Raw genomic sequence first — 14,274 nt, 5'->3', positions numbered from 1 at the left:
TGTGTTAAGGAATTAACAAAAGTTAACAACAACATTTACGAGCAAGAAACCTTTGCAAAAAGGGGAATACGATTAAAGAGTGTTTATTGTTAATTATTACTTTGTGCAGTCATGGGATCACTTTTGCATTTTGTTTTCTGGTCTTTCTTCCTGAAAGCCTGTTAGCTGAAGAGAATGTTCAGCAACTTTACTGACATAATTCTTAAATCATTACAAATTTTTTTTCACTTCACAGTCATGTTTTGTATCCTTTTTTGAAGCTCGTACAGGAAATCTGGCAAGGATTATGATGCAGGATCAGCAGAAAAAAACCCTACTTAGGTGTTTTTTTTTGATATTGTGGTTTTTTTTGGTGGGTTTTTTGGTTTGATTTTTTGTTTGTTTTTTTCCCCTGACAAGAAAAAGATCAGAAAATTTCAGCTTGCAGTTTAATGGGGTGGATAAAATGCTGATGGTCAAAGACGGCTGTGGGATGCAGACTCTGGGCTCTGTGGTGGGTACTACACCTCAATAAATACAATCCTTAAGACTGTTATGTCCGTGATATATAAATAATAGTTAGTAAATAATACAGGGCATACATGAATAGTATTATGAACGCCTTCCTGCCAAGAGGCAGACATTAAAAAATTAAACTAGAGGCCAGGTAGAGATGAGGGGCTACCAAAGTAAAATGCCAACCTGGGGCTCATCTCTGCTGTAGTTCTACATGAGCCCTTACAAATGAGCATCCATGCAAAGCTTCACTGACTGAAGAGCTATTGAGGCATTATGATGGCTGTTTCTTGATGGGACCAGAACTTACCTTTCAAGTTCCACAGGTTTAGCCAATGCCTTTGAAATGGGATGAGGAGACGCCAAAGTGGGTGTTGCTGTTTCTGCCTTTAATTAGACAACATGATACAAAGCCTGTCCAGTGTGAATTCTCAGATGAGCCAAGAACAAGAAGTCCATCCAAATACATGTGAACTTAAGAAATCGTGGTACTTTTGTAAAAACAACCAGTAGTGGCTGCTTGAATTTTGCAGGGCAGATTTTCCCATATCTTTGCTATTTGTAGTGATATGTAGTAGTGTGATGGCTTGTGCAGGTGACTTCCAAACATGTCCTCAGACAAAATGTCCTCAAATCTTCTCTCACTTCTCTTTCTTTCAAACACTTAGTTATTTCCTCTGCATTGCATTCTGCATCCTTTTTTGTGGAACGCAGTGCAGATCTACTACTCTAATTTTGCCTTTTCCAAAGACTGGGAACCCAAAGCTGTAAGGAGAACAGGAAGACTGTCAGTGTCAAAGTATATCTGTCAGATATAGTGCCTTTGTTGGCCCATTATCAATGTTATACAAAAGTCATATTTTGTATTCCAAATTTTACTTTGCCTTCATTGTTGCTTTCAACAACTGCATCTCTGGAAAGTAAAATACAGGGCTGTAATATCAGAAGATTGAAGGCTTCTGTTACATATATTTCAGCCAAAATACACAAAAATAACTTTATGTTAGTTAATAATTGTAATTTTCAGCAAAAATGTGAACTTTTCATGAGATAGGAAAAGCTTGGAAACCTTCTGGAAGTGCTAAATTGTTGTTAATGATTTACAATAATATTAGAGTATATAATAGAATCACAGAATTATAGAAGGTTTTGTGGTGGAGGAGACCATAAAAATCATCTAGTCAGCCCGCTTTCATTAAGTCAGGCTACCATCTAACTTAAACTCTTTCAGTTTAAAACCATTGCCCCTTGCCCTGCCACTACCTGCACATGTAAAAAGTCCCTCTCTCTCTTTTTTTTCAGCCCCTTTTAGGTACTGAAAGACCTCAGTGAAGTGTCCCTGAAGCCTTCTCTTTTTCACTCCAACTCTTTCAGCATATCTTTGCTGCTGAGGTGCTCCAGCCTTCTCAGCATCTTTGTGGTCTCCTCTGGCCCTGCTACTTGAAAAGAAGTATCATCAGCAATCAACTGTCTATATCATGTATTTGAAGCCATCAGTATTTTAGTTTGTCAGATTTCATTCCACGTATGACAGTCTCCATCTTGCACTCAGATATCTGAATCTGCCCAAAAACACTACTAACATCTCTTGCTGACCATAATGTTCATAACCACTTCTGTATTACCAGGAAAAGAGAGCAACACAGAGCCACAAAGAAAAACTGAACCAAAACCACATAATCCATTTTTTAATCACAGCTCAACAGTTCTTGAAAGACGAATTTTTTTTATATACAAACATCTCTTGTTCATTAGCTGGAACCAGTTTTCACTTCAGTTTTAGTACATTTCACAACAGATAAGCAAAGGACAGACAAGCAAAAGTATTGAACTTCCCATCAGGCTGACTGTACATGGTCACTGAATCCCGTGTAGTGGGCTGCCTTAACTTCCATTCTGCGGCTTGGGTTCAGTGCAGTGAACTGTGCCTGCATGACCTATTGTAATCATTAACAACAACTTGCTTGAACAGGTATTTCTGGTGAGAAGCGTTTAAATGTAGTCACCTAGAATGAACCACTGTGAATTTAGCTGATGAATCATTTTCCTCCACATCTCCTAAGGAGGTTTATTGTGTATAAAGAGTTAAAAGGAATTTTATGTATTGCTGATGGTTCTTCTACAGTTACACTCTCTTGGACACCTGATCTGTTAATGTAAAGAGAAATGTCTGAATGCAATATAACAGAGAGGTTTTTTAAACTTTCTGTGTGTTCATTGGTCCAGATCCCTAACCATTTTATGTGTTCACTCAGTGAATTGTATTGGAGAGCCTAAAGCTGCCTGCTAAATTCCTGCTGCAACTGCATCATTCCCATAGCAGGAGGATCATTGTGTGGGACATGAGATCTGGACACATCCCCTGTTTTGGGCACTGCATGATGACATTTGCTTTTTGGTTTACTATGCCAGGCACAAGGAGCCTCAGCAGAGTCACATCAAACTGAAGGAATTCTCTATTTTCCTCTATTATGGATCACAGGACTGCAAAGTATTACTCAGTATACTGGAAAAATACAAAAATGTGGAAGATTTCCTACAGCTATGATCTTCTAAACCACCTCTTGGGTACCATCAGCAAATTTTTACTTCATTCAAATGATAAGAGGACCACTGGTTTTAAGCTCACTGCAGTGACTTGGAGAATTTGTGGATGGATAGAATTATTGCAGGATACATGCAGGAAGTAAACAGAGCCTGTAAGGAGCTCAGAACAGATGTAGCTATTCAGCAGCTAGGGTCTGTTTGCCTTTGTAATCTGTGCAATTATTGTGATTGAAGACATTTGATAAAATGTTTCCCTTCCTACTTACAGTGTGCTACAGATAGATTCAAGCAGGGAAAGGTACTTCATTATTGTAATGCAATTCCCAAGCAGAAAACCCAAACATTTTGCTAGATCAGGGATCCTTTAAGTCTCATTTTATTTATAAGTGGACAATGGCATGTATCAGCTATTCCTTTGTTCACTGAAGCAATCTTTAGGCCTACCTCAGAGGATGTCAGCTTTAGTTCCTTCCTTTGAATTCTGAGAAGTGTGCATTTAGTTACCTTATGCTGCGATTTACTTCAGTGTATCTTTTGCCCTTCACTTAAGTGACCCTTTATTTTACAGCATTTATTCATGTTTATTCCTCATAAACTGATGGAAATTTCTTTATATATCTATAAGCATTACGTGACAGCCTTCTGCTGTTGCCATATTTTCCACTATAAAGTATGAGTAACTACCCTGAGCTGACACAGTTGTCAGAGAAGACAAGAAGAACCAGTAAACAATTAAGATTTGCAAGTGGACTTTGAATTCTGTGTTTATGACATCCTTCAGTCACAAGAGCAAAACAAGCACTGAAGACTAAGGCCTCAGAATAGGGTTCATGCTGAATCTGTGCTCTGCCCCCATCCTTGCATTATTTGTGTGTTACAAATCTCCTCAGCAGGCATTACCAGAATGTAATTTCTGACAGCCACAGTTCCTTGTTCTTTGGAATTGTGGCATTGTGTTGGGGTTTTTTATGTATTTTTGGTTTTTCTCTTCCCAAGAAGTATGTACATTACCAATCTAGATAACAGAAACAACAAATGATATTTCTGTGCTCTGATGGTTTGAAAAGTTTGGAACATGTCAAAAAAGGGGAAAGTTGATGTTCAATAGGAAAGGAAGGGCACTGTTATTTTCACCAGAACTATTAGCCTCTCCCAAAGAAGAAAGAAAGTGAATAGAAGCAGGATGATCATTAAAAAAATTATTGTTCCAAACTGAGGAGTTGTCCAAATTAGAGTTCATAACTTGCCTCCTGCTGTGATATTGGACCAAACTCAACAACTAAGAAAATATTTGCAGTGGAAAGCAAAAATTAATATTTAAGATTATTGTTTCTTTGCAATCTATAGACAAAGGACTACAGAAGCCTATGAACAGAAAGGGAATTAATGAAAGAAATTGAATGATCAGACTCCTAGGCTTTTAAAAATTTGACAATTATTAACAGCGTTATCTATGTTCATAAGAACATCCTGTGGAAGCAGATTTTTTTTCCTCTCAGAAACAGTAATGCTTCAGACTGACGTTTAAATGTATTTAGTTTGTACATTTCTAAACCAAATTAATTACGTCTAGTTTAATCCACAACCAAGATTATAATATTTCCTACCACTAGCTTTAAGATGCAGGAACTTTTTTCCTCAGTATTTATTGAGGCAGAGGAATGATTTAAAGCAGGGTGAACATTAAAAAGTGAGATGCTTATGGCTTATCATTTTGAATATAGTTGAAGTCATCTTAATATTATAAGGGTTATAATAAATGTAATAATAAATAATACTACATACAGTATTTATTGTCACGGGGATAATTGCTAGCAACAGGTGCTTCTCATCTCTCAGTAAGGCATCTGAGGGTCTGCAGGTGTCTCTGCACACTGTATGGCAGGAAATAATAACTTTTCCATAGTGACCACTGTCCATTTCCATCCTCAGTGTGCTTTCCAGAGCAAGGTACTTGTTTTATATGATGGCTGCTTCAGCTCTGTTTACTCTTCCTGAACTCTGAGTTCCTCAGTACTTGTGAGTGTCATGTCTCAGCAGCACTCAGTGGTATTACCTATAGGTTATAGGTTCAGCACTTGTTAATAAAACCTTCTCCACATCCTCCCCACAAAGAAAAGGAAATGGAGATAGAGATGGAGTATTGCTCTTCCTTAGAGCAATAGACACCCTCTTTAGAGGGTGTCTCCACCTGTGTTGCTGTAATTGGCAAGAGAACAACTGTCAGTCACCAGTGAGCTGCATCACTTTTATTAGCCCTGTTAACAGAGCTGTACCTGCTTCATTTTTTGGCTGCCCCTGTGCTCATGCAAGAATTGGTGGATGTGGTGCACACCAAATACTTCCAGCCAACCTTACAGGATTTTATCAGCTCTGGGAATGAACCCTAACACCTGAAGCAGGAGATGAGAAAAGTGTCTATCAATTGAAACAGTAAAGGGCACTACTGCACATAGGAGGGTTTGGTACTAGCCCAGCAAAGAATACAAGATGTGTTTCCCTAACAATATAAGGAATACAAGCACACTCCACTTCTTAAAAGAACTTCAGGTCTAGTATGAAGTCTATCTGTTTTCTGTATTCTGTCGTGCAAGACTACTGAACAGAAGTTCAGAGATTTCTGTCTTTCTACTCACCAGTGGAAAAGAAGAGCATAGGACTTCTGCAGCAGAAACCCCCGAGGTCAGCAGTTCCCTATCTCGCATCCAGCCTAAAGCAAAATGCTTATCTGTGCAGAAGATGGCCTCAAGCCATAGATCTAAGCAGTATCAATCTCACCACCTTGAACTGTGAGGGCACACCACCTTTTTAAACGCTGATTTCCCCATAAACACATGCAACATGTACATTGGAGGAAATCAAAGCAGAGCAAACTGCTGTTGAAGTAAAACATCATGCATAAATAATTCTCTCACCAAGGAAAGAGAGTAGGGAAACAGTTAAACCTGGATGTCCATAGGTACCTCAGTGATCCTGGGGTTAAGAAAATATAAAAGTGAAATATAGTGGCTCAAGTACCTACTGCCAGGAGCTAGAGCTTCATGGCTTTCGTGTAGCAACATTGAATTAAATGTCTGAAGTTCTGGGCTCTAGCGTTCAACAAAACTGAAGAACTGGGAGGTTCTACAGAGAAAATTTTGAAAGCAGAATGATATAACCAAGAGGAGCTGGGCCAAAGGAACTCAGTATGCACATGCCCTCAGATGGAGCACAACATTCTCTAAGGCAAATATCAGATAAAGCACATGAGAGAAAACCTGCTAGCTCAGCGTTTTTGTAAATAGAGAAGTACCTTCCCCCCCTCACTGTGGTTACCACTGTGTTCAGAAAATAACTCCTCGGCCCTTCCCCCTCCTCTGACTGTACCACTACCACCAGCTGGCTGGGGTGACTGACAAACTGCATAACAAAATATTTAAAGTCATGATAGTAAAAATGCTTCACTATTATACACAAGAAATGGTTTCCACTTGGGATTAGTTAATGGAGAAATATTTTGGGTACTTTTTGCTCAAGGGGTTTCCTTTGCTTGCAGGGTCATTCAGAAAAGGCTCCCTGAACTTTGAACTGTATGTGCAAAGTGAGATAAACAAGAGCCATATAAATACCACAGCCCTTTTCCCCACACTGTTTCCTTCTGCAGCGGAGCCAGGCAGAGCTGCCAAGAAGGGGGAGGAGAAAAGGGTAAGTGTGCTGGGTTTGCTGTGAAAGAGCTTCATGACTTAAGATTTGGCAGAGTGTTTGCTTGTTTCTTTGGCTGAAAAGGCTGACTGTGGAAATTTCCATTGGAAACTAAGTGGAAAGTTGAAATATGAAGAGAAGTATAAGGCAGGACATGGCTCCCCTGCAGCTTGCAGGGCACACAGCTGTTGCTGGGTGCTGCATGCCAGTGCTGCAGAAGGCTGCTGGAAAGGCAAGGAAGGATATAAAAATGTCATGAGAGTCTCATGTGTTCATAATGGATATAAGGGCAAGCTGCTTTCCTGATGTGTGGAAAGAATGGAAAAAGGCTGTGTTGGTATATACTGGATCGCAGTTTAGTCTTCAAAGTACTTTACCTAGAACGTCGGGAAAGGACTGTCAGGCACAGCTGGATTTCACAAATGCAGCAACAAATCACTCTTGCTTCAAAATGTCAATTATTATTAATCTTTTAGGCTATGACAAGATGGATGGAACATGTATTATTAATCAGAATCTATTGTTTCCAAACTGCTTTGTGGTCACTGTCAGACTTTGATGTAAGTGGTGAAATTGTACAATTCCACAACCTAGGACATGTTGGGGAGCAACTTCATAATTTTAAGTATTTCTTGATAATATGTGTTTAAGCCAAAACTGAGATGTTAATGGAATAAAATGAAAAGGTTATGATAGAATTTCTTATATGCTTTGATTTTCATAAACATAACTGAGCTAAGTATGGATATGAGATTTTATAAGATCTGAGGAGCCCTGAAATTCAGTTTCCATTTCTGATTTTTGCAAAATTGTTTCTGGTGCCTGACTTCTTCATATTTTTTTCTCAATGGGATTCAGATACTCCAGACTGACTTGTAAAAATTTTGAAGTATTTTTTATTATTTTCTGCTATGTTCTGTAGAACTTACTGTGTACTGAAATCCGCCGTTGGTGCATGTACTTTTAAGACAGTGGAATTATCTGTTACTGGAGTGAACTGGTCTAGATTCTTCCTCACATAAACAAGCTTGCTACAATTTATTTAAAAAAACCAAGAAACAAGGCCACTTTAAAATCACTGAAGTGTTAAAAATGGTCAAAAAGAAATTACAGAGAGAGAGATTAGTAGCGCTGAAAAAAATTCCAGTTATTCTGAATGTTTACTTTGTAGCTGTTCAAACACAGTAACAAAAAACCCACAAAAACCTTGGAGCACCACAAAGAAAAAACACCTGCCTCTATTAGAGAGGAGCTCTACTGAAAAACCAAAGAAATTGAGCAGTAAACAAAGAGCTCAAATTTATTCTCAGAGGGGTTTCTTTTCTTTTCTTTTCTTTTCTTTTCTTTTCTTTTCTTTTCTTTTCTTTTCTTTTCTTTTCTTTTCTTTTCTTTTCTTTTCTTTTCTTTTCTTTTCTTTTCTTTTCTTTTCTTTTCTTTTCTTTTCTTTTCTTTTCTTTTCTTTTCTTTTCTTTTTCTGAATGGAGCCAATATGCTGCCTTGTTTTCTTAAGGGAATTTCAGAGTTTGAACTTTGTTTAGGCATTGGCCTTACTTTGTTTGTTTTGTCTCTTGTCAGGTAAAGCCCAGCCATGTGGGCACATCTGGGGCTAGTTCTGGCCCTCTGTCTCCTCCCAGGAGGAGGGGCAGAGATCCAGAACTGCCAGGAGGCCCCAGAATGGCGTATTGGGGAGGAGGACCCCATGTGGAGCTCCAGGGGCTCGGTGACAGTGGTGGCTCTCCTCCAGGCCAGCTGATTATTGTGCCTGCGGCAGGCTTCCAGGTAAGCGTGGGTCTCGTCCCGATTTTTGTTATCCAGCTGAGAGTGCCACAGACGCACTCAGATGGACTTTAGCTGCCCCAAATGCCACCATCCCAGCTGGCATGTGTGACCCAGTGACCTGGCTCACTATCAGCAGAAGGGTTCTGTGCCAGTGGGCAGGGTCCTTTATCTCTTGACCTACTCCTGACTGGCAGATCATCTTCTCCAAATTAGCTTTCCAACATAATAAATAGTATGATCAACTTGACATGAATGAAACCCAAACCATAGGCACACCCAACAGAAACAGCAACAGATGATTAGTGCAGCAAAAATGATGAAGCCAAGAAATATCACAATTCTTTAACATTGTTAGATCACCTGAAATAGAGAGATTTGTGATCACTGATTTCTTATGTAAAACCTGTAGGGGAAAAAATAAACTAAAACATGTGCTTTTCATGTGGCTTTTCAGCCTACGTTCAGACATCCAATATATATTAAAAAAATCCATAAGCTAAGGTAAATACTGTCCTATCAGAAAATTGATGAAGCATTCAAGAAGTCATCAGTGTTAGGTTTTCATCCAAGACCTGGGACATGGGTGCTCTATTTTCTAGAACTTACTCCTTGCAAATAATTAGCTATCATGACAGTAACAATAGCCATAAAATAATTTCAAGCTGAGCCAAACAGGAATTGCATAAAGCTCTTATCTTTGATTAATTTAGGAATTGTGAAATTATTTTGGTTTAAAAATTCATAGTGCCAGTTTCAGATTTGGATTTTAGTAACAGTGAGAACACCTTAGTTTGCCCCTCTGGGCTGCACTTACATATCATAATAGGCATTGCAAGTTTATTAAGAATTTGATTTTAAAACATTTGTGTCTCCATCAAAGTTAAAACTGGGCTTTGTGTTTGGTTTTCAAAGTAGTTGGGTTCGGTTCTTACATTTTAGAAAAAAACTGAAGAATCTTCCACATTCTAGACTGTGTCTCATAGCTGAAAAATAAAAGTTTTCTAGAGCAATTCCATAGGAAAAATACAATCAAAAGGGAAGAAACTCCACATCATACAGGTCTAATAAAAGCAAGATGGAGCATATTAACTTTTGTGTCAAATCTCATGATTCTCTAATGATTTATGGTCTTGCTTCTTTACATTCCCACTAGTTTGGAGGACCTGCGAGTAAAGTTAGAGAATGAAGGATTGGTCAACATCTCGTATGTGGTTGTCAACCATCAGGGAGCTCAATCCCGGAGGGAATTTCACCTGCTTAAAGAACGTGTTTCAGACTACATTACTGTCTACCAGCAAGATGAGCACCAAGAGGATGTGTGGACTACTTTAAATGGAAACAAGGATGACTTTCTCATCTATGACAGGTGTGTGCTTACAGACAAACATGGGAAAATATTTGCATGTATTTTGAGTAATGATTTGCAAATCTCTATAACATGTCATTGAAATGCAAAAAACAAAGACATCATGCTCAGCTTCTAAGCTGAACTACGTAAAGCGCTAGTATTTACTGGAAAAACAAAACAAACAAAAGCAAAATCTGCTTTTACATAAGTAATTTTTGAGTAAATATTTGTTTTCTTTATAATTGCCATGGATTTAGATGAACATAAGTGAGTGAAAAATTTGGTAACGTTCATTTTTTTGTAGCATATTTATTTTCATATAACTTCATTACATCCATGCATGTCAAAGTAGAATCTTTTATCTCATGGAAACTTTTTGAGAAGAGTTGTTGAAAATGCCATGTAGATATAAGGAAAAATTAGGTAAAACTTTAGGTAAAACTTAAAACTTCAGAAGAAAATTGCTTTTTGATATAGGATTCTTCCACAGGTATATTTTGGCAGCACCAGCCGGAACTGTAGTTGAAATCCCAATTTTTTGATTTTGATGTGATGATAGTTAATTGAAAAATCCTACACTTCAAACATGTCTATATTACTGTGATGAACATTCCAAGTTCATACTAAACCTAATAAGCTTAATACAGAGTTAGAAAGTTACTCCTTTTCTGTAATATGATGAATTTGAACAAATTAGCTACATGAGGTTTGTGGGATGAAGCTGGCAGTGGAATGAATGATCTTGAATGTTACAGCAGCAAATATGCCCAAGTCAGGAAGGCTGATGTCATACAACAGACAAAGAGAGCAGTGCTGTATTTCGTCTGGGAGGGGGCCCAGACACCTTGCCCAGAGCATTTGGAAGGTTGACCAGGTCTGTGCTCTGGACACACAGGGTATGTGTACATTATGAATTGGCTTAGCACTAGCCTGGCCATGATCTGTGATGGGTCTAGGAATCTCTGTTCTTATTATGCCTTAGCCACAAAAGCTTTGCCTGCTGCTGGTCCTAAATGTGCAGTCTGCATGTGGGGAGCTAAGGCCAGGGGACTGTGTGTTGGCACTGAACAAGCTGCCCATGTGTACAGGTTCTGCATTTTCTACAGCTCCTCTGAGCAGATCAGTTGTTCAGTCAAGGGCATATCAGAACCCTCAAGTGCAGACATGAGGCAAGCAAGCACTGTAACAATCCCCTCATGCACAATAAATCAGTAATGCAGGTGCACCGCAGTGTCCATCCCAGTCAGAATATCTGTCAGGCTGCACAAAAACACCTGGTTAGGGTGCAACGACCACTATGCAAAGAACCCTTCTCATTATCCCAATGGGTCTGTAACAAGTGCACCTCTGCTAGTCTTTAGTGCCACTCTAGCACAAGGCTTCTGGCAGTGCAGCTACCACATCAGCCAGAAATGATGCTTCGCATCCTGGCCAGTGCAGATGAGCCGGCAAGCATTGTAAGGAAGATACTGGATTTGCATGTGAACTGGAACAGAAACACTCCTTGTGGAACTGTACAGTGTGGGTGGATTGGTGCAAGTAAAGTGAGATCATAAAAAAAGAGATTTAGTTGTAGGTATTTGTAACCACAGAGTCCTTTCTCTCCTTAGATGCGGCCGTCTCGTGTATCATCTGGGTATGCCCTACTCCTTCCTGCATTTTCAATATGTGGAAGAATCTATTAAGATTGCATACTGCGAAAACAAGTGTGGAAACTGCTCTTATATGGTATTTTCTTGTCTCATTCTGTGTATAATAGAAAAGTGGATTTGATTGGTGTTTAAAAAATTATTTCAGTGTGTTTAATCAAAAAATATATGATTTTGAATTTACATATTTCATGTGTCTTGACAGATAGCTTTTAAGCATTTTTCTGAGCAAATTATAATTGATTTTGAATAGACTGATTGCCTATCTGAATTCCTGTCCTTGATAGAAATGCAAGTAATTGTCAGAAATGTAATGCAATCTTGGAGAGTAATTCTGTTTGTAGAACTATAGAGGTAGTGAGCAATTAAGTGCTCTAATTTTGTGGGATGGGTAAGTACATATTTTTTTTTAAACCCAGGATTCAAACTCTAGCTGGTTTGTGTTACTAATTATTTTAGCTTGCATTTAAACACAGTCTACAGGATTTATTTTAAAAAAGTGATAACACAAGGTGACAAATTATTGTTACTGCTATAAAAGAAGGGTAGCTTTCTTTAGTGAATCATTCAAGACCAGAAATACTTTTAAAGATTATCAAGAAATGTATATACTTCATGGAAGTTCAATGAAAATAATAGTTTTTGATCCCATTGTGCAGTGTTCTAGCTAAATGTAGACCATAGATAGGTCAGATGTAGGATCTAGGATAAGAATAATTGTTATTAGCAATTACTGGAATTATAATTGCTAAAAAGCCCTGTCTAGTTGACAGTGGTGTGAGAGCACAAGGCTATATTCATTTATATATTCATATGTTCAGCAAAATAGCGCTAATAACTTAAAAGTGTCTTTCATGCTCTGCAAAAATGTCAGTTAATCTTTTACATCTAGTTTAATTGAATACAGTGCCCTGTATTTAATGTAAGCATCTGTTTTGCAGGAACCTGATATTGATGGTGTCTGTGAAAACATCACTAAAAAAGCAGTTGAAGAGCTGTCACAGATAGAACCCGAGCCAACAGACCAGCATTCCCAGAGCAGCCCGCACAGACATGGACACCACCACCGCCGCCACCACCACCGCCACCACCACCAGGGCAGTCGCGATCCCAAACACGAGAGCCACCAGGCTGCTGCTGAAACGGACAGACATCCTCCTCACGGCGCCTGGCGCCACAGGCTGTTTGGCCGTCACAGACACGATCAGACAGGTAGTCAGGAGCACGTAGACACTGCCCCTCCAGGAGAAATTGTGGAAATTCCACAAGATAAAAAACTACGAAAGAAAGGGAAAAACAGCTGCAAAAACCAGTTAACCTGAAATTGGCAGACAGGATCAGACTCTACCTCTGGTAGCTGATCCTGTCATTGTCGACACCTTCTGTTTGAAGAGCTAGGGAATTCTGTCACCTGACAGTGTCGCGGAGCACTACCAAATTCTTGCAGGTGACACGGGCAGCTGGCAGCAGAGGATGTCACTGAGTCTTGACAGTGCCGTCTGCTCTCTGCTGCCTGACAGTCATCACCAGCAGGAGCAAGTGAAACTAGTGACACCTGACAGTGACAGGAAAAGGCAAGGAACTGATCCTGAAAAACAAACTAAGCACCTTCCAGAAAAAAGGGAGTCACACTAGCTCAGTTAATATACTTGCAAGAGCAGAAAAATGAACAGATTAAGTGTTTTTATTGCCCCAAATTCAAAATTGTGCTGACAGGTATGGGAAAATTGCAAAGAAGGGTATTTTTAGAGCAGTGCTCTTAGAATGATTGAATATCTGTCTAATTCCATCAGTGAAAATCTTCATAATCTAAAGGAATTTGGTTGACCCCTAGTTTGTTTTTCAGTTCCACTGGGAAGGTGTCTGCATTCTCGATTAATTTGTCTTTCTTGTTTCTCTTCTAACATTCTGCTTGCATTTGTGAGGACAGGAGCATAAACTATGACCTAGGGGCTCCTGTCTGATGTTTTGCAATCAAGAACAGAAGAAAACCAAGACAGATACTTTAATCATTTTTCATTAGGAAGACAATAGATTTGAAGTTTGTTTTTTTTTTTCCTAACCTGGGGATACAAATCATGTACAAGCAAAACTTACTCCTAAGCAATGTGACAGAATAATTCCACATAAAAATGTAATATATAGACAGTAACTGCTTTATTTTTAAGTAACAGATTGATGTACTTAACTTTGACAAAGCTTTTTAAACAAAGCTAAGAGCTTTGTGGCTCTTAGGTACAATAAGAGTGTCCATTAATACATACTGCTACAGCACGTAAAATCCTACTGAATCAATTAGATCATCCTGAAGTGAGAAATAGCGTCAACAACTGAGAGTCAGAATCAAAAAGAAGGTGGGATGAAACAAGTTTAATCTTGGTGTAATGTTGATCTTTGTTTATAACAGTGCTGAATTTGATAAATCTGTACCAATTAGCTATCCATATCAATTAACATAATATACCACTTAAACTTGTATCACTTCTCTGTCTATAGACTAGCATTCCTAATGTTTGATTAACTGAATGGAAGTAAATCCAGTTGTTTGAAGGATCCTGGATGAAGAAGAGAATATTCATGAAAAGAAAACTGCTATGAAAGCATACACCATAATTAATGATGGTTTAATAGGGAAATTACTACTCCTACAAAACCTGAACCTTTTTATTGTGAATGCTGATTAGCAAGAGAGTAGCTTTGAATACATACAGAATGCCTGCCTTTGGAATGTTTGACAAGAGTGTTTTCAATAAAACATACTTTCTTCATATCTTG

At 38.6% G+C, this 14,274-nt stretch overlaps 1 protein-coding gene across 1 annotated transcript; it reads left to right on the top strand.

The window, feature by feature from the left end:
• The first annotated feature begins 6,589 nt into the window (after positions 1-6,589).
• Positions 6,590-14,267, top strand: SELENOP (selenoprotein P). Its single transcript, XM_064736287.1, has 5 exons — positions 6,590-6,726; positions 8,299-8,502; positions 9,656-9,868; positions 11,461-11,578; positions 12,441-14,267. The coding sequence occupies exons 2-5, from the start codon at positions 8,312-8,314 to the stop codon at positions 13,101-13,103; spliced, it is 1,185 nt and encodes a 394-aa protein (XP_064592357.1). The 5' UTR covers positions 6,590-6,726; positions 8,299-8,311; the 3' UTR covers positions 13,104-14,267.
• Positions 14,268-14,274: the final 7 nt, after the last annotated feature.

The sequence above is a fragment of the Zonotrichia leucophrys genome, chromosome Z (assembly GCF_028769735.1).
Source record: "Zonotrichia leucophrys gambelii isolate GWCS_2022_RI chromosome Z, RI_Zleu_2.0, whole genome shotgun sequence".
Classification (NCBI taxonomy): Eukaryota; Metazoa; Chordata; class Aves; order Passeriformes; family Passerellidae; genus Zonotrichia; species Zonotrichia leucophrys.
This window is presented reverse-complemented; position numbering and strand designations above follow the sequence as displayed.